General features: G+C 57.2%; 1 protein-coding gene across 34 annotated transcripts in view; it reads right to left on the bottom strand.

Moving 5' to 3' along the window:
* NCOR2 (nuclear receptor corepressor 2) overlaps positions 1-23,483 on the bottom strand; it is a 211,475-nt gene that overhangs the window by 40,146 nt on the left and 147,846 nt on the right. For 27 of the 34 annotated variants that reach the window (XM_072802173.1, XM_072802172.1, XM_072802174.1 and 24 more), the window contains 4 exons: positions 13,011-13,153; positions 5,739-5,886; positions 2,597-2,647; positions 931-1,564 (listed from right to left, as the gene is read on the bottom strand). In XM_072802173.1, the coding sequence (XP_072658274.1) occupies positions 931-1,564; positions 2,597-2,647; positions 5,739-5,886; positions 13,011-13,153 (976 nt within the window). The remainder of the gene's footprint in view (positions 1-930; positions 1,565-2,596; positions 2,648-5,738; positions 5,887-13,010; positions 13,154-23,483) is intronic. The other 7 variants (XM_072802183.1, XM_072802182.1, XM_072802201.1 and 4 more) reach the window with 1 other exon arrangement.

The following is a 23,483-nucleotide window of genomic DNA, read 5'->3' as shown; positions in this document are numbered from 1 at the left end:
TGCAAGGTGGGGACGGGTACCCCGCACCAAGAGCAGAGACAAAGGAGAGAAATGGAGGAACACATCTCAGAGACAGCAGTACCCAAAGAGGGCAGCATGGTTTGGGGGGGTCCCTCCAGGCCACCCCAGCAAGAGAGCAGCCTCAATGGCTCCATCAGCTCGAGCCAGGACAGGGGCTCCCAGTTCCTGCACCCTGACCCTTGGCAGATGGGATGTGAGCCACTAGTGAGCTCAGGAGTCTGTCACAACTGGCTGCAGACAGACCTGCATCACTGGCTGCGGGGACATGGCAGCCATCTCCGTGGGCCTCTCTGACCCCCACTGAATTCTCTGCATTCTCCAGCTAGTTTCAGAGCGTCAGTCACACCCAGCTGACTGGGGCATTCCCCTGAGAACAATCTGCAGCCATGAGTTAGTGCAGCCTGCCGACCCTCACTGGCTCCACCACTTGGCCTGAATCACACATGCTCCTTCCACCCCCAGGCCCCGGCACCTGCTGTTCCTGCCCTGTTAAGGATAGAATTGTGCCCCCCAGCCCCCGCCCCTCAAACAAGCTTAAGTCCAAACAGCCAGGGACCTGTGAATGTGACCTAATTTGGGTGGACCCGAATCCAATGATGGTATCCTCATAAGAAAAAAAAAATTGGGGCCTGTAGACATAGCAGGAAAACACCCCACAAAGATGGTGGCAGACGGGAGTGATGCACCTACGAGCGGAGGAAGGTCAAGCACGGTAGGCCATCAGCAGGAGCTGAAGGAGTAAGAGCAATCGGTGGAGCCTGCGCCACGCCTCCAGCCACCCAGCCCTGCCTGGTGCAATCCCCTCCTCCAGCTGGGCCACACGCCCCGAGGGCAGGCACCGAGGCAGCCTGCGTGCAGCTGCCCTGGTGCTGGCAGGAGATAAGAGTCCCACCCGGTGTGCCCACTCACCTGTTCTTGTCGCCCCCCTCGGGCTCGTCCACCTCATCTGCACTGCAGGTGGCACTGGAGTCGCTGTCCTGGGGGGCTCCGGCGCCCTTGGCTGTGGGAGCTTTGCCCCCAGGGCCGCCGCCCTCTTTCTTCTCCACCTTGAGGGCCCCCTCGGGTGTGGCCTCGGCCTCCGCGCTGGGCTCAGAACCCCCCTTGCCCTTGTCGGGCCCCTCCTCTGTGGCCTCCTCTTTGCATTCACTCTTGATGGGCTCTGCAGGGGATGCCTCACCAGGCTCTTCCGTCTTGCCCATGTCCACAGCCATCTCTTGGGCCACAGGGGGCTTCTGTTCCTCCTCCTCCGCCACCAGGGGGGCCGCAGCATCCTCCTCCTCCTTCTCCTCCTTGGGGACCACGGGAGGGGGTGCAGTGGGTGATGCAGGTGCTGGCGGAGGCGTGGGCAGGCTGGTGGTTTCAGGGGCCGGGCCAGGCTCGGAGGATACCAGAGCGTCCTCTGGCGGCGGGGTGGGTGGCTCAGGGGGTAGCACATCAGTGCCTGGGCCAGGCGGGGGCTTGGGCCCATTCTGTCCTGTGTCCTTGGCAGCCTCAGTGCGGGGGGAGGGGATGCTCTCTGTGTCAGAACTGTTGTTGACGGTGGCTGTGGGGGAAAAAGAAGAAGAGTGAGTGGTGCCGGGGGCTCAGAGATGGAGGCAGGCACGGCCTTCCTCACAGCCAGACCTGCCCATCTCGGGTCCAGGACACGAACTCAGGATGCAGCTTGACATCTCAACAGCCCCGAAGCTCTGACACACTCAGGCAGCTGGCCCATCACGGTCCTGGGGCCCTGCCCTCCCCCTGCCCCGTTCTCCCCATGCTGACCCTGGAGCCCAGCCACGTCACTAACTTCCGGCCCCTGGGGTTGCTGGCACCCCTACACAGCCAGGGCTATGGAGCTTCATCTGCATTCCACCTCTGGCTCTGCCCACACTGGAAGCCCAGCCACGGTAACGCAGGCTATCTCTGGGCCTGCCTTGCTTTCATCTGTAGAGCTTACAGGGTAAGGAAGCCAGGAGGTGTAGCAGCACAGGGTGACACTTGGTGACTATTTGCTATTGTGTCGTTATGACACGACAACGTAAAATGGGCCGGTGAACTCTGAGGAGCCTAAGGAGAAAGAGCCCGATAGCATCCCCCATCTGCTTCCTACACGGCCCAGCACATAGCAGTGCACAGGAAGTGTTAAGTGAGTGACTGAATGTGCATACAGATGAAAGGCAAGGAAGGACAAGGGTGGCTGGCCTCCGACCTGGCTCTTCAGCCTTAAGAAAAACACTTCTGTCACTTCTTTGGGTCTCAAATTCCCCCATTTTGTGTAAAATAGGGATATATGAAAACCCCTGCTGTTCGGAAATCAAACAAGGTGAAAGTCACGGATGAAAACACTGGTGAAAATCAAGAGAACAGTGGAGCTAAGTGCACAGATCTGCAAGAGTGAGTCAGGGAACAGCACGGGGAACAGATACTACACTGGGAGGGGGACAGAGGCCATGGCTGCACCAATGTTGGCTCTCACAGAGGCATGCTCACAGAAGTGGGGCCCCACGCTGAGGACAGGTGACCTCAGGATGCCCCTGACCCCGGCACAGCCTTACCCCTACCGCACCCCCAGGCCAGCTGGCCACATTCATACCTGGACCACTGCATTCCCCTCTGGGCACCTCGTTCCCAGAGGCGTGTAAGGCTGGAAGGAAGCGAGAGAAGGATTAGAAGCAAGGTGGCAAAAGCAACAGGCAGGAGAGAAGAGGTGGCCATGGGGGGGAGGGGGGGCGGGGGGGGCAGGGGGACCTGGGGCCTGGCAGGCAGCAGGGGGACCCACAGTGGTCCTCATCTTGGAGTGACCCACAGGTGGCCTGCAGCAGCCTTGCCCAACAATTGGGTAGTGTAGGGTGAGGAGCCAGTCCCGCCCACTCCTGGGATAGTATCCTTGGACAAGTCACTAGCCTTCTCTGGATCTGAGTCCCCAGGACTCTAAGGGTGGGAGTGCTGACCCCAGAGGTGGGCAGGGCTGCAGGAGTGGCCTTTGGAGCCCTGGACTCCATCCCACTGCTCAGTGACAGAGCCAGGTGGACAGGGGCTGCCATGGCCGTGGGCAAAGGCTTCCTGCAGCCTCCGCTGCCCTCATTGGCCCCTGCCTCTGCCACTGCTCACCTCCCTTCAGGGTCCACCACTCCCAAAAATCATCATTGGAACAACAGGGCTTCTTCTATGGGTGCTAAGCTGTGCAGAGCCTTTCATGCTCATGACTCATTTAATCCTCAGCAACCCCGAAGAACAGGACAAGCAGCATCTCATTTGCAGAGCAAGAAACTGAGGCATAGAGGGGCCGAGTCACGTGCCCCAGGCCATACTGCACGGGGGCAGGAGAGGGCTGACCCTGTGTCCCGTGTCTCTAACCACAGAATTCCTACCCCTGAGTGAGGACTTGTGATGCCACTTCTTTGTTCTCACTTAACAGACATCAAGGTGTTGGGGCCAGTGTGGACACCCCTTGGACAAGTGGCTTAACTCCCAGAATCTCAGTCTGCTCATCAACAAAATGGGAGGTTATTACTAGGCCCTCTCCCTTACTGAGAGACTTGTCCCATGAGGAGTTCTCAAGCGCGAGCATGCGCCCGAGGCAGGGGCTGTGAAGACTCAGATGGGGGGGGGGGGGGAGGCTCACCCTCTCCCGAAGTGCTGCCTCATCAGAAGATTCAGGAGGGGCCTGAGGATCTGCACTTCTGACTAGTTTGAACCCTAGTCCCCAAGCAAGTCAACTGTATGACCATGGGTGACCACTCTGTGCCTCAGTTTCCTCATCTGTAAACAGAGTGACAAGAGAACCTACTCCACTGGGTCACTGTGATGGTTCATGAGATGAACTCAAGGCTGCCCGTCTGATTAGGCTGGGGAGACCATGATCATTGCTGAGACACTGAACAGAGAATGAATCCTCTCTCCCTGGATGGTTCATCTCCGCCTAGATGCAACAAAGGCACTTGCTGCCAGCTCCCTGGAGGGGTCTGTCATGTTGCTGGGGCTGGCTAGGCTTTCTAGAAGGTTCCATAGGGGTGACCTCAGGCCCTAGTCCAGAACCTCCCTGACCGACCCCCCCCCACCTCTGCCCCATGGTCAGAAAGCACAGGGTTACATGGCAAACACAGGCTGGACTGTCCAACTCCAAGTCTACCAGTTACATGATACCCCGTGAAAGCGATTCTCCTCTCCCTGGTCCTCAGTTTCAAAGCTCATCCATGAGATGGGAGTATCACCCTGTTCCTTTGTGCAGGATTTTCCTACCCTGCTGCACAGGATCCACTCAGAGCCATCAGGTGGTCACAGAGCCTCAGCTCCACCAGAACAGCCCTCCCATCACCCCAGCACAGAATGACCCTCCTTCATCCCCTGCTGCAGTATGAGAACCCTACAAGTGACGGGGAGTTCACTACCACACAGCTCTCTTACTGGGCAGTGTTCGTTCTAGTCTTAATGCTGAGCCAAAGTCTGGCTTCCTTCTACTTTCCCACCAGGGCTGCATCCTGTCCACAGAGCAGCTGGGAGGATATTTAAAGAGTGGGATTGGGTTTCTGTTTCCTTCTCTTTTTTCTGGTTATAAACCCAGGACCAAGAAAATGAAGGCAGAGGGATTTGCAGCCCTCCATCAGACACTGGCCAGGCCTGTCACCAACTTGGACAAGAGAGACCCAGAGCAGAAAGGGGCCAGACTCTGTCCCCAGACCCATCCCCAACTTGAGACAACAGCAACCACATGGCCCAATTCTCTGTTTTCAACCAGGAAATAGGGTCCAGGTCAGTGAATGCCCTGGGGGCTGGCAGAGCTTGAACGTATTTGTAGGCCTGGCTTGAGGAGCCAGGAGGTGACTCCCACCTTCCTATACCATGTTGGCAGAAGCTTGGGAGTTTGAATGCAGAGGCAGGCAGATAGAAGGAATAGGAAGGCACTCGAGGCAGCGGCAGGAAGAAGGAAGGTTCTGTTCACTAGGAACATGAGGGCCCAACTTGGGCAGTTCTGGGCAGAAAGACAACAAGTAAGACACAGACATGCTGCTAAGCAGGGGTTGGGGTCTTTAGGGGCATCATGCCATGTGGGGCAGGTACAGACCCATGTAATCCAAAATGGGGTACTTGGGAGTAACACCACCACCATCATCACTACTACCACCATCATCACCATCATCACAACCACCACCATTATCACCATCATCAATCACCACCACCACTGCCATCATCACTACCATCACAATCATCACTGCTACCACCACCACCATCATAACACCACCACATTCATCACCATCACCACCAATCACTATCATCACTGCCACCATCGCCATCATTACCATCATCATCACCACCATCACTACCATCACCATTACTACCACCACCATCATCACCATCACCACCACCACCACCAAATTCATCACCACCATCACCAATCACTACTATCATCACCACCACCAACACCATCATTCACTACTATCATCACTACCAACACCATCATCATACCACCACCGCCACCACCACATTCATCACCATCACCACCAATCACTACTATCATCACTGTCACCATCACCATCATTACCACCACCACCACCACCACCACCACCACCATCATCACCAGTATCATCATCACCATTACCACCACCCTTATCATCACCATTACCATTATCACTACCATTGTCACCACCATCACCATGCTCTCCCTCCAAGGCAGTCTAGGCCTCGTCTCAGAAGGACCCAGACACTTCTGGGACAGGTCAGTTCCTGCCCCTCACCTTCTGCCTCCTCTGCCATCTCCTCCTCATTCCCGCTTGCACCCGATGCCTCCATCTCCTCGTCCTCCACCACAGGTGGGAAGGCAGCCTCCTCACTGGCAGCAGCTGGGGCTTTCTTCTTCTTCCTCCGTGCATTCCTCTCCTTCTCCTAGGGCACAGGGACAGTGACGGTCAGATCCTGGGCCTGGGCTGTCAGCCCGAGGACTCCCTGTGCCCGAGGACGCCATAGTGCAACAGACAGCAATCCCAGATGCGTGGCCATGAGGCAACCCTACCCCTACCCCCACCCACCCAGCAGTGGCCAAGCATGCCAGTAGTTGTTTTTACTGAGGGCTTTATTCTTCCACCAAGTCCCAGATACATGTATAGCACAACCTGGCCTCCCGGCTGCCCTGACATCCTGCTGGGACCAGTGAGGAAGGGCTGCCTCTGCCTAAAGGGCCCCTGTGATCACTCCAGTCCCTCTGATTACCACAGCCAGAGCATACGCCTTGGAGGATACCCTGCCAGGCAGAGTCACTACGTGTGGAGCACACTAATGAGTCAACCTTCCCTGCATGTCATCTCTGCCCCTCACCAAGCCCCGGGAGACAGGGCTGGCTTGGGAATTTCATCGACTCACTATGCTAGTCTTTATATGGCACCTCCTATGTACCAGGACTGCATCAAGGCTGAGGACACACAATGAAGGAGGTAGACAGGTCCCTGCCCACAAAGGTCTTCCAGTCAGGGAGACCAACAAATAACACGTCACTTAAGAAAAAGAGACTCAGAGGTGGGGACGTGAGCAAGATGGGATGGGGGAGGCTTCTTGGAGGAGGTGGCATGTGAGCGGAGTCTGAGCACTGAGAGAGCTAGCCAAACAAAGCCCTAAACGATGGTAGTCCAGGTGGAGGGAACTGCAAGTACGAACCCCTGAGGTGGGGCCCCACTCAGTGTATTCGGGGTAAAGAAAAGAGGCTCTCATGCAGGGCCTTTCATATCCCTCCACACAGGACCCCGGTTCCCGGAAGCCCACCCCCCAGATTGGGGACAAACAAGCTTCTCACTCCTCCTAGCAGCTCCTGCCTTTGCACCTCACTGGGTGGGGCACTTTGGGGGGCGTTTCTTTACCTCCCATGCTGAGCCAGCAGAGGTTCAGAGCACATCTGCTGGCTGGCTGGCTGGCTGAATGGGTGGCTTCTGGGGCTTAAACACACAGTTAACAGAGTTGGTATACAGGTGGCGGCAGAGTGCTAGGTCTCAGGGTGACCAGGGACTCCCACAGGCGGTAGACTGGTTCCTAAGAGGGGACGACTGCCCCCAATACAGCTGGTGTGACAGGAGGGTCTCAGCCTGAGCCCCGTGGGGTCTCCAAGGAAGGAAGCAGAACCCACGACAACCCCAGACATGCTAGCAGTCTCAGTGAAGCCCCTCAGACTGGGTGAAACATCATTCCCCCAGAATCCATGTCCACCCAAACCTCAGAACATGACTTTATTCAGAAACAAGCTCTTTGCAGATGTAATTAGTTGAGATGTGGTCATACTGGATTAGGGTGGGCCCTGAGTCTGATGACTGGGGTCCTTGTAAGAAGAGAAGAATTTGGCCACAGAGGCACACGGGGAGCCATGTGTCTATAAGCCAAAGACCATCCAGCACGACCGGCCACCCTCAGAAGCTAGAGGAGCAAAGCAGGCTTCTCCTGGGAGCCTCCAGAGGGAGCAGGACCCTATAGACACCTCCATTTCAGATTTTTGCCTCCAGAATTGTGACAGAGTAAGTTTGTATTGTTTTAAGTCACCTCTAGTTTATGGTACTATTATAGGAAACAGGAAACAAATGCACCTCCCTTCTACCAATTCCCCAGCCCCCTGTGGAAAAGCCACCTTACCCCAAACATGATAGGGTCCACTCTTGGAGCAAATGCCCTGTCTCCTCCAGGCACCAGCAGCTGGGGTGGGAATAGGCCTCAGGAGGGGTGCCAAAGCCCCAACCTCAGCCTGGGGGTGGGATCAATTCCTGTCCTACCACCTTCCTAAGCAAATGGGGGTCCTCTGAGTTTAGGAGCTCTGAACACGGGGAGAAAAAGGCAAACATCTGTTTGCCCATTAGTCACGGTTTCCGTCACCACCAGGCCAGGGCCAGAGCCCCACCCTGCTGAATGTCCCCTGGCCACTGCAGGAACACTCAGCTCCGCCATCCACCCACCTCCAGGGGTTGGCCCAGCCCTGCCCCAAACCCCAACTTCTCCCAGAGGCCCGGCTGGAGCTCATGGAGGCGCGAGAAAGTTGTGTGGCATGTGGGTTCTGTGGGTGAGGCTGAGGGATCCCCTTCTTCCCCAATCTATTTTTAGCAGACAGGGACTCACTCCTGTGCTCAGGCTGGGTGAGGCAGGCGATCAGGAGCCTGGCAGGGAACAGGAGCTCCTGGGGGCCTGGCCAGGATGTGCATCTTCCTGGGGACTCAAGTCCAGGAGGGTTGGCCAGAACCTGCAGTCCAGGACACATCAGGCCAAGTGGCACAAGTATGAGAAGTCACAGTTTCCATCAGCACAAGGCCACACTGAAAGGCTAGGATTTACTGAGTGCCTGAGGAATTACACCAAATCCTTCCACATGTGGCCCCGTACCTCCAAACCAGGAGGTGTGTGTGGAACAGGAGATGCTGGCAAAACCAGTATAATTACATCTGCTGTTGACTGAGTACCTACTATGTGCCTAGCATTTTCCTGGATTGAGTCAATGGATCTACACAGCTGCTCTGCAGGCAAGCCAGAGTATGCTGCTCCCTGCTTCAAACTCTCCGGGGGCTCCCTGAAATCCTGCGTATAAGACCCCAAGTCCTCCCCACTCCATAATATAGCCCTGCATATTCTAGACCTGGACCCCACTCACCTCTTCAAAATACTCGTCCACCCCTACCCTCCTTGGTCATCCTGCTAGAAACACACTGGCCTCCTTGTGCAAACATGTGCACAGTGTCCCAACCACAGGGCCTTTGCACAGGCTATTCCTCTGCCTGGATAACCTTCTCCTACTAGATACTAGTATGACTCACCTCAATCAGGGCTTTGCTCAGACATCACCTCCTCAGAGAGGTCTTCCTTACTACCGTGTCAAAATCAGCTAATCCTCATACCCCCCCATCAATCACTCTCTACTATATCCCTCACCTTATCACCTTCAGACCACAATCAGAAATTATTTGTATGTTAATCTGTCTCTTGAAATAGAATCAGTTCCTTCTTAAGAGCTAGTAATCTTTGTTCTCTGCTGTATTCCCAGGATCCCTGAAATAGGGCCTGGCATCTCCAAACAGGTGGTCTGTAACTATTTTAGATGAACTGAACTTGAAAAAGACACCGGCTCAGAGAGGCAAAGACACCTTCCTGAGATCACACAGCTCCTAAGTCAAGTAGCCCAGATTTGAACGCAGGTCAGGTTTAAGCACTCTGTTGCCTGGACAAGGTCCCTCTGCAGGCTTATGCAGCCTCAGACGGAGGAGACAACAGAGGAAAACAAGGCAAGGCAGGGCCTGGGCTGAGACAGAGAAACATGGAAGCTGAGCCCCAGGGCCTGGATTTGCAGATGGGAGGAAAGGGTAACCTTCGGCCATAACAAGGGGGAGGGAAACCTCGGAGAAGTCACTACTGCCAAATGTTACATAACTGGGCCACGCTCCGCCTGCCCACCCGATCCTGCTTCCTGCTGACGTCGCCCTGTGGCCATATTCAGGCCAGGCTTGGCGTAAAGCGGGAGGGGACACCCGCTGACCCTCTGCTTCCCCTGCTCCTTCCTGCACTGGACAAGAGTGACATGTCTTTCTGAGCTCCAGACAGGGCCTGGCCAGTGGCCAGAGGTGGCTGCTGTTGATTCAGGACTAGTAGGGACCTAGCTTCCTCCTGGGGCCTTGGAGAGTGCCGGGGAGGGGCAGCAGGCGGAGGTCATGGAGTTCAGCAGCATCTTGTGAGGCCTGCTTACATACTCCAGTGACAGGGAACTCATCCCTGCAGCATGGGTGGCCACTGGCAGGATGGATGGACCCAGGCAGAGCCCAACTTCCCGCAATGGGTCCCTGGAACTGCTCACGGTGATTCCTCCGTGATTCCTTCAAGGTCAGCTGGGAACGAGAACCAGCTGCATGCACCCAAATTGCCTTTTCTCAACAATAAGTGGTCAGCAAGATTCACCCATCTGTAGGCCTCAGGACATGGTTTGCTGGCCCCCATCTTCTGGCCTGATGTACTAGGTCCACAGCTCACCCAGTATGACTCTGCTTTGCTGGGTCCTGTGTGAGCCATGGCTAGTGGAGGATGGGTCCACGAAGGGACGCGCCTACAGACCCAGGGTCGAACCCCCTCTGTGGTCTCCTGGCCTCATCACCCTGTAGTGGTCCACCCATCAGTACTCAGGATCAGACAACGAGGAGGGCAGCCTTCTCCGTCAGCATCAGCTTTACTTCTCTCAGACCAGTACAACCCACTTTGAGCTCAATCCCGGCAGATGGCTTCCCGCTGTCCCCTAAAGGAATGCCCAGCAGAAAAACCCCATGCGCACTGCTTCCCTGGCACCCAGTGGGTGCTCAAGAAAGGCTCACTGACTGCACAGTGAGGATGATGTCCCACACACCCTGAGCACTGGCCCAGGGCAAGGCACTGCCCCTCACATAGGACTCCTCTGCTCCTCACAACCCTAAGGGTGGGTCCTGGTCTTCCCTTCCCTCTACAGGGAACACTGAGGCACAGAGGGGGGCGCCGTGTGCCTGCAGGCACCACCCAGCTGCTGACACTGCTAGGGTGTGGGCCCTCTAGCCCAGAGCCCTGCTTTACACCATTCTGCTAGGCTATCTATTCAGATGAAAGACACTGACTGGCTCAATCAATCAATCAGCTGACCAATCACTCACTCAGCCAGTCCAGGAGTAGCTGCTCTCCATATACAACCAAGCACCCAGGGAGACACGAGACCCAGCCACTGGCTGTCTGGTGGCCATGATACCATCACAGCTGTGGCTCTCACGTGTGGGGCACTCAGAACGTGCCAGGCCCTGTTCTAAGCCCTTACACCCATCCACTCAGATGAGTGCCATAAAAGCCCTCTGAGGTGGGCACTAGTATTGTCCCCACTGTATAGTTGGGAAAACTGAGCACAGAGAGAATAAGTTGCTTGCCCAAGGTCACACAGCTACTAAGTGGCAAGATCTGGATTAGAATCAGGGTCTTCTAGGCCAGAGTCCCTACAATGGCTGCTCCTGCACACTCCATTTGAGAGAGTGCCTCCCACACCCCTAAGAAAAAAAGGGGATCGGTGGCTTTAAAATAAAATACTACCACTACTACTACCACCACCAGTGGTAGCAGTCAGGGCAGCCACCCCTCACAGAGTGCTCCCCTCTGGTAGACACTTGGGTCCTCAGAAGTGGTGACTCATTTAATCCTCAGCAGAATTCTCGGGGGTAAGGGCCGTTATGCCCCCACTTTACAAAGGACGAAACTAAGGCTCACTGGGACAAAGCTGTCACCTGAGGTCACACAGGTGCCAAGTCATGAAGCTGGGACTTGGCCCCACTCTTACCCCTGAACCCACACTCAGGTTCTGGGGTCCCTGGGGGCATAGCAGGACCGTGCCATGAATGAGGGAGTCTGGGAGAGGAGGCCTATACCCCTAACAGCCTGAGCCATGGCTGGGCTGGTGTCCATGTTGGCTGGGAGGAGCAGGGGCTAGGGGGAGGAGGAGGGGAAGGGCAAGAAGACCACCTCTTGTCAGGACTGCCCCCCCCCCCCCCCGCAGTTAATCTCTAGCTGCTACACACATAGGCTGCTCCCCTTGGGCTCAGCCATCCTCCTGCTCTAAGAGATTTCAACAGGTGTTAAAGACAAGTGCTCTGCGCCGTCAGGCTTTCATAAGACTTCCTCCCTGTGGAAACCGGAGTCCTAGAAAATCCAGGAAAATGTAAAGCTCCTGGTGTACCAGGAAGCACTGCCAGAAGCTCAAGGAGCACTAAGGCCAGTTGAGCAGCAGGCAGGGAAGGTGAGGGAGGTCTGGCTTCACCAGATATGATGGGCAACAGGGAGTAGACAAGAGCCCAACTGGAGATGAGGTTCGGCCTCAGCGCTGCCCACAGGGGCATGACACAGTCTCCGCTGGCCTTGAGCAGCCAGCAGCTGCTTACATACTCAATCCAGTAAGATTCCCACCCAGGGCAGCCGAGGAGGCTGCCCTTAAACTCTGCGCAGCACTCAAGCACAGTTCAAGTGGGGTGATTCTATGCCCGGCCTGCCTGCCATGCCAGGTGACCTCAATAGTCTGTGCATCTCAGCAGGCTGCATGGGAGCAGCAGTTCAGGGCCGTCTCGTCCCAGGACAGGCTGCCTGTACTTTACACGCAGCAACAGGCAGCCTGATGGAGGGGAGGGGGCAGCAGGCAGGCCTGAGGAGGAGAGCTGAGGACCCCCTTCTTATACCTTCACATATATAAGGAAATACGTAGCCTGGTGATGCAGAACACTGGTCCCTGGGTCATACAGGTGTGGTTGACCCAAGTCTGTTGTTTATGAGCCTTGCTGAGCCTCAGTTTCCCCATATCTGAAATAGTGACCATGCAGGCATGTTGTAAATGTGTCCAAAGGGGCAGGAGTCAGGGAGGGAGGAAGAGAGGGGGTGGGGAAAGAGAGAAAGAAAGACAGAGAGGAGGAAGGGAAGAGGCTGCCCCCCACCCGGCCCTCCCTTCACAGTATCGGCTGTGGAGGAAGCAGTCTCTCCATAGAGACCATTTACATGCTCAGCAAGGCCAGCCCGCCCTTCTCGTGCTCCTGGCCTCCCCCGGCCTTCCCTCGAGGCCAGAGGGCTGCGGGAGGGCGGGGGGAGGCCAGGGCTGGGCCCACTGCTCCCTGACCTGTCCCTCCCCCCTACTGAGGCAGCCCTAAGATTATGAGGTCAAACAGGATGGGAGAGACACTTGCTTGGGGTTCATCTGCCTCTGGGCCTTCGTTCTAAGGCACTGACTGCCACGATCCTTGATGAGGTGGTGTCTGGCCCACGGTGCTCCTTCCCCACACACCCAGAGGTGTGGAACCCAGGAGAGCAAGGGAGCGGAGGCAGGGAAACAGGAGGATGGGCCTGGCACACAGGGTCGGCCCAGTGCCCAGGAGGGGATGTGCGGAACACAACAATCCCTGCAGCCAGCCCAGGGCACCCCCAATCCCGAGGTGCTGGTGAATACCTGCTCCCGACCCAGGGCACCCAGGGTGCAGCCCCCCAAGAGGCCCCAGGAGGCAGGGCAGAGTGCTCACCATCTTCAGCTTGTGCTGCTGCAGGATCTCATCCAGATTCTGTCTCTTCTTGTAGTTGAAGTAGAAGTTCTTACATTGAGACACCGTCTTGGAGCCCACCATCCGAGCGATGGCCGACCAGTTCCGGCCGTGTTCCAGAAGACCTGTGGCAGAGGGTGGCAGGTGAAGGGCAGCAGGAGGCCTGTGCCCACAGCCTGCAGCCCGGACTGAGGCTCTGCATGCGGTTCCAAGACTCTGGAAGCAGACCAGTGGAGGTGGGGGGCGCCAGAGGGGTGGATATGGCGACCTGGCTACCCCCATCCCCCACCCAGGCTACCTGGGCAGGGCCCAGGCTCCAGGAACGGAGAAGAGAGGGGCAAGGGGCTGTTCGCCCTGGGTGCACCCCTCCCAAGACCACCATCGAGGATTCTGGTGGCTAGGAGCTGAGGTCTGGGCACAGACCCCGCCCAGGCTCCCACCTCCCCTGCCTCCCCTGGCTGTCGTGACCTAGCACTGACACTCCCTCACAGCTGCAGATGAGGCCTCAGGCCTCGGGAGACAGTGTTGTTTTCCGGCTGCACCAGGCCAAGGCCAGAGGAAAGGAAGGAACGTGTGAGCAGGGGAGGGAGGGTGGGGTCCAGGCGAGTGTGAGCTGGAGCCAGGAGTCTCTTCACCCAGGTTAACTGGGGCACCTTTGGGCCTGGGGCCCACCATGGGCTTGAGGCCCACAAGGCTGGTTCAAGGGTCTGGGAGTAGAACGGCCCCCCGAAAACTGGCCCCCCCAATGTCTGTGAGCTTTCACAGCCTCACAGACCCCTGATATGGGGAGAAATCCCCAAGAATCAACAGACTCCATCCCAAACCCACCCAGGTCAGAGAAAGTTCTCCCCAGCCCCACAAACTCGGGCCAGGGCCATACTCACCCCCACTCCATAACCTATTCTGGTTTCAATGCTGTAAATACCAGTCTCAGCAAAAAACACAGCCTCCTGCTCACAGAAGCCGCACATGGGACACCTGGCCCCAGGTCTCAATCCACCTGCCCACGGAGCTCCTGGCACACACAGGCACGCCACACGCAGCAGCATCTCTTTATACATCGGCAGCATGCCCTGTGCGGCCAGGTCAGCCTGAGCAGGTAGGCGGCCACTTCCCGGTGGCTGCCCAAGAGACAGAAGGCAGGCTCTAGATCTCCAAGGGCTGTGGGGCAGGACTGGGCCCCCAAGGGCAGCAGGTGGGAAGCCTGAGTCACACTGGAATACAGCAGTCTCTAAGCCCCAGAGCTAGACTTTTAACGGCTAACGGCTAATGAAAGATTTCCCATAATGAAGTTTGAGGCCATTTTCCTTGAATCAAATCAAGCTGCAAACAGGGAGGCTACGACTGGAATTTTGTAGGGGTACAGGAGCTGGAGGGGCCAACAATCTGCGTGTTTGCACTTTCTGTGCCTCGTTTGTCCGTCCGTCCATCCATCCATCCATCCATCCTATCATGTGCCAATAGCTCAGCACACACACAGCTCTCATTAAAATAAAACTGCAACAAGAAACGACAAGACGCCACATCACACGGCCGAGTGACCTGGAGTTTGCAGAGCCCTTCAGAGACGTGCTTCCATCTCACCCCTGCTGCCGAGGCCGTGACTGTCCCCATCCCCAGATGGGAGAAGGAGCCAGAGCCACTCTTGAGCTTCTGGGGACAAGCCAAGGGCAAAGGGGGAATGAGGACCCAGGTTTTCTGCTCTCCTGCCTCTGGACACTGTGTGGTGAGGTGGTGCCAGCCCGACAGGCCACCTGCTCCCCTGCGGAGGCTATGGGCCACGTGGCTTCACAGCGGGCTCCTCAGGGTTCCTCAAGGACAGGCTTGGAGGGAGGGCTGGGGCATGGGATCAAGTGTCACCCAGCCCCCTGACCTTTCCCTCAGCCTGCGCCAGCAGCAGCTGCCACTTCCACAGAACCTGGCGGAGGACGACGGGACGCGAGTTTATTTATATTTCCCCAGTCGGGGCCAAGAGAGCCCAGGCAAACACGTCGGGCCAGAACCCTGGGCGGGAGAGGGCGGGTCTCCCATCTGGGCCTGCTGGAGCGGCGGAAGGGGGGGTGGTGCAGGGGTTAGCCGGACCCCAGAGAGGTTGGCATTTCCAAACTCAACACATCAATAAGGAGGTGGTTTGGAGGCTGGCCGGGGATTTAGGGTCCTAATTAACTCCACTTGTGGCAGCAGCGACAGCAGGAGGTGAGGGTGACAGGGTCACCCAGCCCTTCCCTAGAGCGAGTGGTGGCTCAAAAAGGAGTACTGTTCGAGGCTGTCCAGAAGCCCTGGCCTGGAAAGAGCTGTGTAGAGTCAGCCACCCACTCCGTCCCAGCCACCCGCTTGGGTCTTGGTTCCCTAGCAGCTTTGTGAGAGGCTGGGGTGAGTGCCCTCAAACAACTGCCTGGGACCCCCTCTGGTTCCTGCTCCCAGGCTGAGGATGCTGGGCACAGCCTCACTGAGCCTTGCAGACCACCCACACTAGACCTGGCTGAAAGCCCCCCAACGCCCATCCACCTGAAAAGCGAGAGTGCACCTTTGAGCATGCACCAACCAAGACCCCCAGGGCTTGCCCCAAGCAAATGGAGGTCCTGCCCTCCCACCCTAAAAGCCCCTGCCTGACAGCCAAAGAGGCAGGGGGAAGGGGGCCCCAGGCAAAGGATGGGGATGGGGTCCCACGGGTGCAGAACTCCCAAGTCCCGGGCCTGGTGGCCACAGCCAGGTCCCTGTCACCAGCTCCCAAAGCAACCCCAAGCCCCTCCTGGGGCCTCACTCACATCCTCTCATCTGCGTCTCCCCCTCGGCCAAGTTTTCCGGAAACATACGGCTTGGAGGATGCTCCAGGGAGTGGAGCTGGGAGCAGTGGGCTGGGAGGCGGGAGGCTGGGCGGCCCCGATGCCGATGCCGGCTCTGCGAGGCTTGTGGCTGGAGCAGGCTGTGGCTGGCGTCTGCTCCGGCTCAGCTCTGCCTCACATCCTTCTGTCCAACGGCGGCAGCAGCGGCAGTGGCGGCGGGAGGGACGGAGGGAGGGAGGGAGGGAGGGAGGGAGGGGGAGGGGGGAAGGAGGGCGGGCAGGCGGGCGGAGGCTGGCTCAGAGAAGGGCGGGGAAGCAGCTCCGCACCGCCCGCCCCTGGTGCTGGTGGCCCAGGGCTCCTACCACCCGCTCCCCGGCGCTGCCAGTCCTGACATCGTCCTCCCCACTCCCCCGCAGCTGCGGGCGTGCGAGGTGCCCTTCGCCGATGGGGGCGGGCGGCGGAACTTGTCAGTTGTGTGCTCGTGCCCCGTGCCAGGCGTCACCAGGGTGCACGGCGTCCAAGGCTCCTCCAGGCACAAGTGCGCCCTGAACAGGCGCTCAGCAAGGGGTGCCGGCTGGGAGCCCCCAGTCCCCGGACACCCTGCTGGGCGGAACCCAGAGAGCCAAGGCTGACGGGGCAGCGGTGTCCTGAGCCGGCTCGCCGCGCGCCTGGGCTGGATCTCCCCGCTGCCTGACCCAGCGAGAGACGCGTCGTCAGGGCTGAATGTGACCTCCAGACGGAGGCTCGCGGGAGCGGGCGGGCGGGGGAGCGTGGCAGAAGCCCAGGTTCAGAAGGGGCGGGCCAACTTGGCACTGGCTTCCTCCTCCCTCTCTCCCCATCCGTGGCGGTGGCGGCGTCAGCAGCAGTGGTAAGAACAGATGAGGGTTCAGAAAAACAGAGCTTCTCCACCCCAGCAGACGGGGAGCAAACAGCTTCTTCCGCTGTCATTCCCCTGCGCCAGTTCCACCCGCAGTCTGCCCCCAACCCGGCCCGATGCTGCCACGGCTGGCCAGGCTCTCCGTGGGACACTCTGGACGTCTGGGACCGCAGGACGGGGGCCATGCGGTCTCCTTCTAGCACCCGCTGGTCTGTGGGTGGGCAGGCCTGGCTTCACATTCCAGGAAGAAGCTCAGGATTTGAGGAGCCTCTTTTGGAGTGCAAATGAGACCTCCAACCACTGAGGGCTGGGGGAAGGGCTTCAAGATCCCAGATGGTTCTCTGCTGCCTGAGGGTCTCTGGACCAAGGCCGCCTCTTTCCACTCTCAGTGAGGCACCCCTGACAACCTGAGCAGCCTGGCCCCATATAAACACCTGCTAGAAAGGTCATAAGCAGCTCCTGGGAGTTTGAAAGTTAACGGGGTTGAACTTTGGAGCCGGATTCAGGTCATGACCGATTTCTCCAACTCCAGGGTCACTGACCTGCTTGTCCCTTTAGCCCTCAGCTTTTATGCCCTGCCCATAGGAACCCAAGGAACGACGGACATCCCTGACGCACCTCTGCACCCAGCCCTCATCCTGGGATCCCAACCATGACAAAGATCTAGGACTTTCTGCTTAGTTCCGCAGTCCATACCCTGCAGAGAAGTCCAAGTGAACTTTTATGAACGCCAATCCCACAGTGTCTCTCCTCTACTTAAAATCTTCCAACGACAACCCATGCCTCTCTGAATAAAATCCAAAGGCTCCTGTGTGGTACATGAGGCCCTGCAGAAGCAGCCCCACCCCCGTGGCCAGCCTGCTTCCTACTTCTCCCCTTCCTCACCCACTCCAGCCACCTTTTATGGTTTTTATGGGACCTTTTATATGCCCAGCCCTTGAGTGTGACCCAGGACATCTGCACCAGCTATTCTCTCTACCTGCATGCCTTTTTCACAAACCTGACTCTGTCCTCCTTCAGCTCAAGTGATACCTCCTCAGAGAAGCCTTCCCTGACCAGCTTCTCTGAAGCCATCCCCCTAGACACACTGCCATCATGAGGCTTTATTACCTCCAGGGAACTATCGCTCCCAGAAATTAGATCCTTTGCTCCACTGCTCACTGACTGTCATGTCTCTGCACCCACACTGCTAGGCATGCAGAAGGCACTTGGCAAATGAACAAAGTTCCAGACTCCCCAAGGGTCTGGGTCTGGGGGCCATCTCTCTGAGGCTCCTGAGAAGGAGCTCCTGAGAGGAGGGGGCTGACTGTTTATCCCAACAGGGTCCCCTGGACCCTCACCAGATGAGGCTGGAGACAATGCCCACCTCTCACAGCTAGGGGCATGCCCATAAGCAATTCTGTCTGTGCCTGTGCCCAGATGGCAGATTCTCCCAATGTCCCCTGCGGTCTGGATTCCCCAACCTCACTTCTAATTTCTAAGGAAAAGAGTTTCATTCTGAAGAGTCAGGAGGCAGGAACTAGGAAGTGAAATTGACCAAGACAGGAAGTCAAGCCAGGAGGTCTGAGTCACATACTTGGAGCTCCAAATGAGACAAAGGAGCAGTGGGTAGCTGCAGGGGTGGCAGGAGGGGCACCTCAACGCTGTGTCCTGGGGGCTCAGTGTGGCCACCGACTGCTCTGGACACCGTCGAGGGAAGCTTTCCATGCACTGCGCAGGGGCCTGTGACAAACTGTCCTTATGGGAGCAGTGACTCAGGCTTCTGTCCCTGCCCCATCCTTCTCAAGGTCCCTGCCACAGGCAGCTCTCCCGAGGGTTTGTGAACCCGCTCCAACAGCCAAGCCCCAGCCCACCACTGGTGAGTTCAGACACACAGGGCAGGGAGGGCCCTGGCAGCACCCATGGGCACACTACCATCCATCGGGGTCCCAGGGATCCCACAGCTGCTCTCTCTGGAAACCAGCACCCCCTTCCAGGAAATACACTAGCTCCCCCACCCCAGCCAGCCCCTTCCTACCCTGAGGCTTTCTGTTCCCTCCATGAAGAGCACAGGTGGTCTGCAAGAGGGACACATCCCTACCCCTCCTGCCAGCTCCCATTTTCCAAAAGAAACTCCAGTTTGCAAAACAAAATTTTCTGCCCAAAGCACTGTCGAAGGAGAGGGGAAAAAAACCCAGCAGGCTCAGTGCTACATCCTGGCACTTCCTTCTTTCAGAAACCCCAAGTCCTGGGTGGGTTAGACACGGAAGCAGCCATTCAACTGGCAACTCTATTGGGCACCGGCTCTGTGTCAGAGCTTCCAAAACTCTGGCTAGTCTTGAAATCCCGTCAGGATCCTGGCGAGACAACTTCGTGCCTGAACTTTGACTTACCTGCCTTTTTCTTTCCATCTATGCTCTTAAAAATACGCCCCAGTTTCAGCAATTATAGCCACACACATCATCGACAGGATGTCTAATAGCAACCTCTTCTTCCAACACACAATGCAGCAGACACGATGAAAAGAAGTCACCTGTGGGTGACCTAATGTGGCCTTGCCTACCACTCCGGGAAAATGCCACGTTACATGTTCAGCATCAAGTCTTTCAACAGGGCACAGCAGAGAGCACGCTCCTGGGGCCGAGCAGCTCTGCATCATTTGTTGCATGCATGCCGGCTCATCCACTCAGCCCTCTGGGCCTCGATTTTCTCATCTGCAAAGCAGAAGTCATGGACGGCCACATATTTGGAGCGCTGGCCTGGTACGGTAATTCACGCAAAGTGCTCAAACTAGGGAACACTTACTACGTGCAAACAGGTATCATCGTTACTGTGTAAACTGCCATGTGTCTCTCTCCCTGAGGAGTTACCAGCTTGAGTGTGGACGTGCGGATTTTCCTCCTGGGAGTGAAGCGGGACGGTAGATGCCTGACCGTATTTTCAAGGGGGCTGACAAGGAGCAGCAGAGGGGTTTGGAGCCCGCCCCTGAGCCTGGTCATCTCCTCTACCCTGAGGTCATGCAGAAACCATCACATGCCAGAAGTATCCGGGTTGGGACGCAACGTGCCCAAGATGGGATCCTCCAGAGCAGTCCAAGGGTGGCAGCGGCTCCTCACCAGTGTCAGCCCTGGGGTGCCTCACCATCCCTTCTAACGACCCTAATGCAGCCCCCCCTCTGCGTCAGCCTCCCTCGGACACCCACGCTGAGGGGTAGCCCTGTCCCCATATGGGCCCTCACTGGTCCCGGCATCAGAGGTGGCCCAGCACAGGGGAACCTAGCCCACTGCACCGCTCTGCCCATCACGAGCCTCAGCAGGCGTATGTGCCGTAGTCCAGGTGGAGCGCACAGGCTGCTCCCTGTCTGGTCCCTGCAGTAGGGGCAGGAGGAGACTGTGATGACGGACACGTATGTGAGGAGGGCCTGCTTTTCTGAGCTCTGTGGCTGGGGGCTCACACCTCCCCTTACTGAACCTTAGACTCTTCATCCGTAAAAACTAATTAAACCAACCAGTGTGCACAACAAGCACTTTGAAGGTGCAAAGTGATTAGTGGTTTCTCCTTTACTCTCCATGAAAGGGGGGCGGGGGAGCGCGTGGGCCCAGTAGGTGGTTGTGGCCAGCAAGTCCTGCAGGCCTAGAGTTACTGAGAGAGAGAGAGTTCTGGGGCCTGTCTCAGCTCCACCCAGCCTGGAGGGGCTTGCCTGGGGCTCCCTGAAGCCAGCCCTGAAGCAGCTTCCACACTGAGCCAGGTCAATCTGGCATCTCTCCCCTTACCAGGCAGGCCGCTAGAGGCCAGGGGAGGGCAGGGCTGGCAGCTTGGAGCTGGGCCCGTACCTATTCCTGGTCTGGAATGGTGTGACCAGGGGCTTCCCCACCCCCTCCACAGCTGGCGTTCTGCCCACCAGAGAAGAGATGCTGGGGACCAAGAGGAGCTGCCAGCAGAGCCCCGGGCCTCCCGCACAGCTGGGTCAAGACTCTGAGCCAGGCCAGGCTGACCTTTCCCAGGGGAACGAGAGCCTCACATCCCAGCCCAGCGCCTGGCCTGCCCCTCCTGCCCAGCATGGCGCTGAGCCTGAGGGCGGGCGGCCAGCTCCCTGGAGCTGCCTGGTTCCTGGGGAGGCTGCTTCCTGTACATGCTCAGTGCCTACTTGGTATGAGCCCTAGGGCAGGCAGCCCTGCCTGACTCCCTGCACACAAGAAAATGAGGTGCCCATCTGCCCACCCAGAACCCTGCAGCTGCTATGTCCGTCCCCTGCTTCACCCTCTCCCCAGGTTCTGGCCCTCCCCATGCTCTTAGAGTCAGAGCCAAACTCCATCCTACAGCTGGTAAGGCCAGGACCCCAAAAGTCTTTCCATCTCTTGACTCTCTCGCCCTCACTCCCCGTTTCTACATCTTCTTACTTGACCACAGTACCCCTGCCACAAGGCCTTTGCATGTGCTGTTCTTGCTGCTGGGATGCTCTTCCCTCCCTCATTATTTGAAATTTTTAAAGATTTTATTTATGTATTTAAAGAGAGGAAGAGTATAATCACGTACACGTGAGCAGGGGAGGGGGAGGGAGAGAGAGAAACTCAAGCAGACTCCCTGCTGAGCAGGGAGCTCAACATGGGACTCGATCCCATGACCCTGAGATCATGAGCTAAGCAGAAATCAAGAGTTGGACACTTAACCAACTTGAGCCACCTAGGTGCCCCTCATTATCTGATAGTAGCCAAGGCTAACTCATTCAAACCTCACACCAGCCCCATTCCCACTCTGTAACTAGAGTACCTGAGTTCGAATCCACCAACTGACAGCTGTGTGACCCAGGACAGCTCATTTAACCTCTCTAAGCCTTGGTTTCCAAATCTGAATAAAGGAACTAATAATGGAGCATCTGCCTCATGAGGTTGGTAGGGATGATGCGACCTGAGGAACACCCAGTAGGGTTACTGATTATCTGTGCTCTGGGTGCCAGTCCCGGGCCTCTGCCTCGGAGGGGACCATCTCTGGCCTCATTGAAACTCCTCCAAGCATCAGGTTACATGAGCTCAGCACGTCACTTACCTTCAGCCCACTTCCCCCACATGCACATAAGGAGCCAAAGCCCTGAAAAGGCAGACACTTGCTTGGGGTCACATACCCCTTTAGGGGCAGAGCCATGACTTGGACACAGCAAGAAAGGCTCCAGAGTTTTGGTATTGAACTGTGGGGCCTACCACTTCTGAGTGCCTACTGTATGCTGTACGTTTATGGTTCACGCCTCCCCCCTTTTATGATGCCCCTGTGGGATGGCATCCTGGTCACATGCCAGAGGAGGGTGAAACAAGGCCAAGACAGGGAAAGGCCAGGCCAGGGTCACATGGCTGAGGAACTGGTTAGTGTTATAAATGGTGATGGGGACCTCAATATGCCTGACACATGACTGACCTAAGCTCTTCTGTTGCTGTTTTGTTTTTTCCACAGAACCCCAATGGCGGCTTTACCAGATTGAACTGTGTTCCCTCCAAATTTCATGTTCATCTGCCACCTATAAAAGTAACCTTATTGAGAAAAAGACTGTTTACGGATATGAGCAAATTGAGATGAGAACACCCGGGTTAAGGTGGGTCGTTGTAAGGAGAGGGGGATTTGGACACAGACACACAGAGGGAAGACAGCCACATGAAGACAGAGGCAGAGGAGGGGGCCGTGTACCCACGAGCCATGGAACGCCAGGGACCACATCCCTGGAGGCTAGAGTAGCCAGGTGGGTGCCCTCCCAGAGCCCCCAGTGGGAACACCGCTCTGCCCACACCTTGACTTCAGTCCTCCCACCTCCAGAGCTGGGAGAGAGCACCCTGCTGCCGTTTCTAAGCCCCTCTGTTTGTATGTGGTTAGGGGAAGCTCCAGGAAACTCCCATGGTGGGTGATACTCTAATTCTTACAGTACTGATGAAGAAAGAGACACAGAGAGGTTGATGGACTAGCCTGAGGTCATGGAGCTAAAAGGCTTGGTTTCTCTCTGCTGCTCAACCTTCAAGGCCAGGCTGCTAGATGTCTCCTGGGGTACTTCAGTCTGGCTCATCTCTGGGTACCCCCCACAAAGGGTGAAGCACTGGGTCGATGGGAGGGATGGCCAGCAGGATGAGTGCATGCCATCTGCCTGAAGCATAGCTGCTTTTTTAGTCCCTTCCTGGGTTTTCTGGGGGCCGGATAGGGGGCTCCAGAGCATTCCTGACCTCCCCACCTCTGCCCATGGTGGAGAAAAGTCACCGGGGCTACTAGCACCTGCCTCCCGCCCTGCCCCCTCCCGCCACCTGGAACACAAAGCCATTAGCAGCCACCCTGAGCAGTAATTGTCCAGATTGCTGTAATTCACGGCAGTCGAGCACGCTGGTGCTCATCGAATTATTACAAATGTCACTGAGCAGGGCCTTGGCCGTGCACAGTCCCCAGGGGGTTCTCGCACTGCCGTCTCTGTAGGCAGGACCCAGGATGAGCTCACTGCCGCTGTAAGGACCCAACCTTGAGACAGTGGGGCGCACTCCTGTCTCAGCTAGTGAGTCATCCCTGCCGACCTCCCATTCCCCAGATCTGCCCTTCCCAGAGGGAGAGGACAGCAGCCAACTTGGCCAACTCTCGGTTCCCAGGCAACAAGAAGGGAGCCAGGGATGGAGCCGCCGAGACAACAGAAGACACTCTGTGGGGGATGAGGGGCTGTGGGAATACAGGCTGGCAGTCCTGGGGTGTGCACATGGAGCCCCTCACTGCCCCAATGGGTTGGGGTGTGTGTGTGTGTGTGTGTGTGTGTGTGTGTGTGGGGTGGGGGGGGGGGTGCTGGCCAACATCGCT

This window comes from Canis lupus, chromosome 27, assembly GCF_048164855.1.
Source record: "Canis lupus baileyi chromosome 27, mCanLup2.hap1, whole genome shotgun sequence".
Classification (NCBI taxonomy): domain Eukaryota; kingdom Metazoa; phylum Chordata; class Mammalia; order Carnivora; family Canidae; genus Canis; species Canis lupus.
This window is presented reverse-complemented; position numbering and strand designations above follow the sequence as displayed.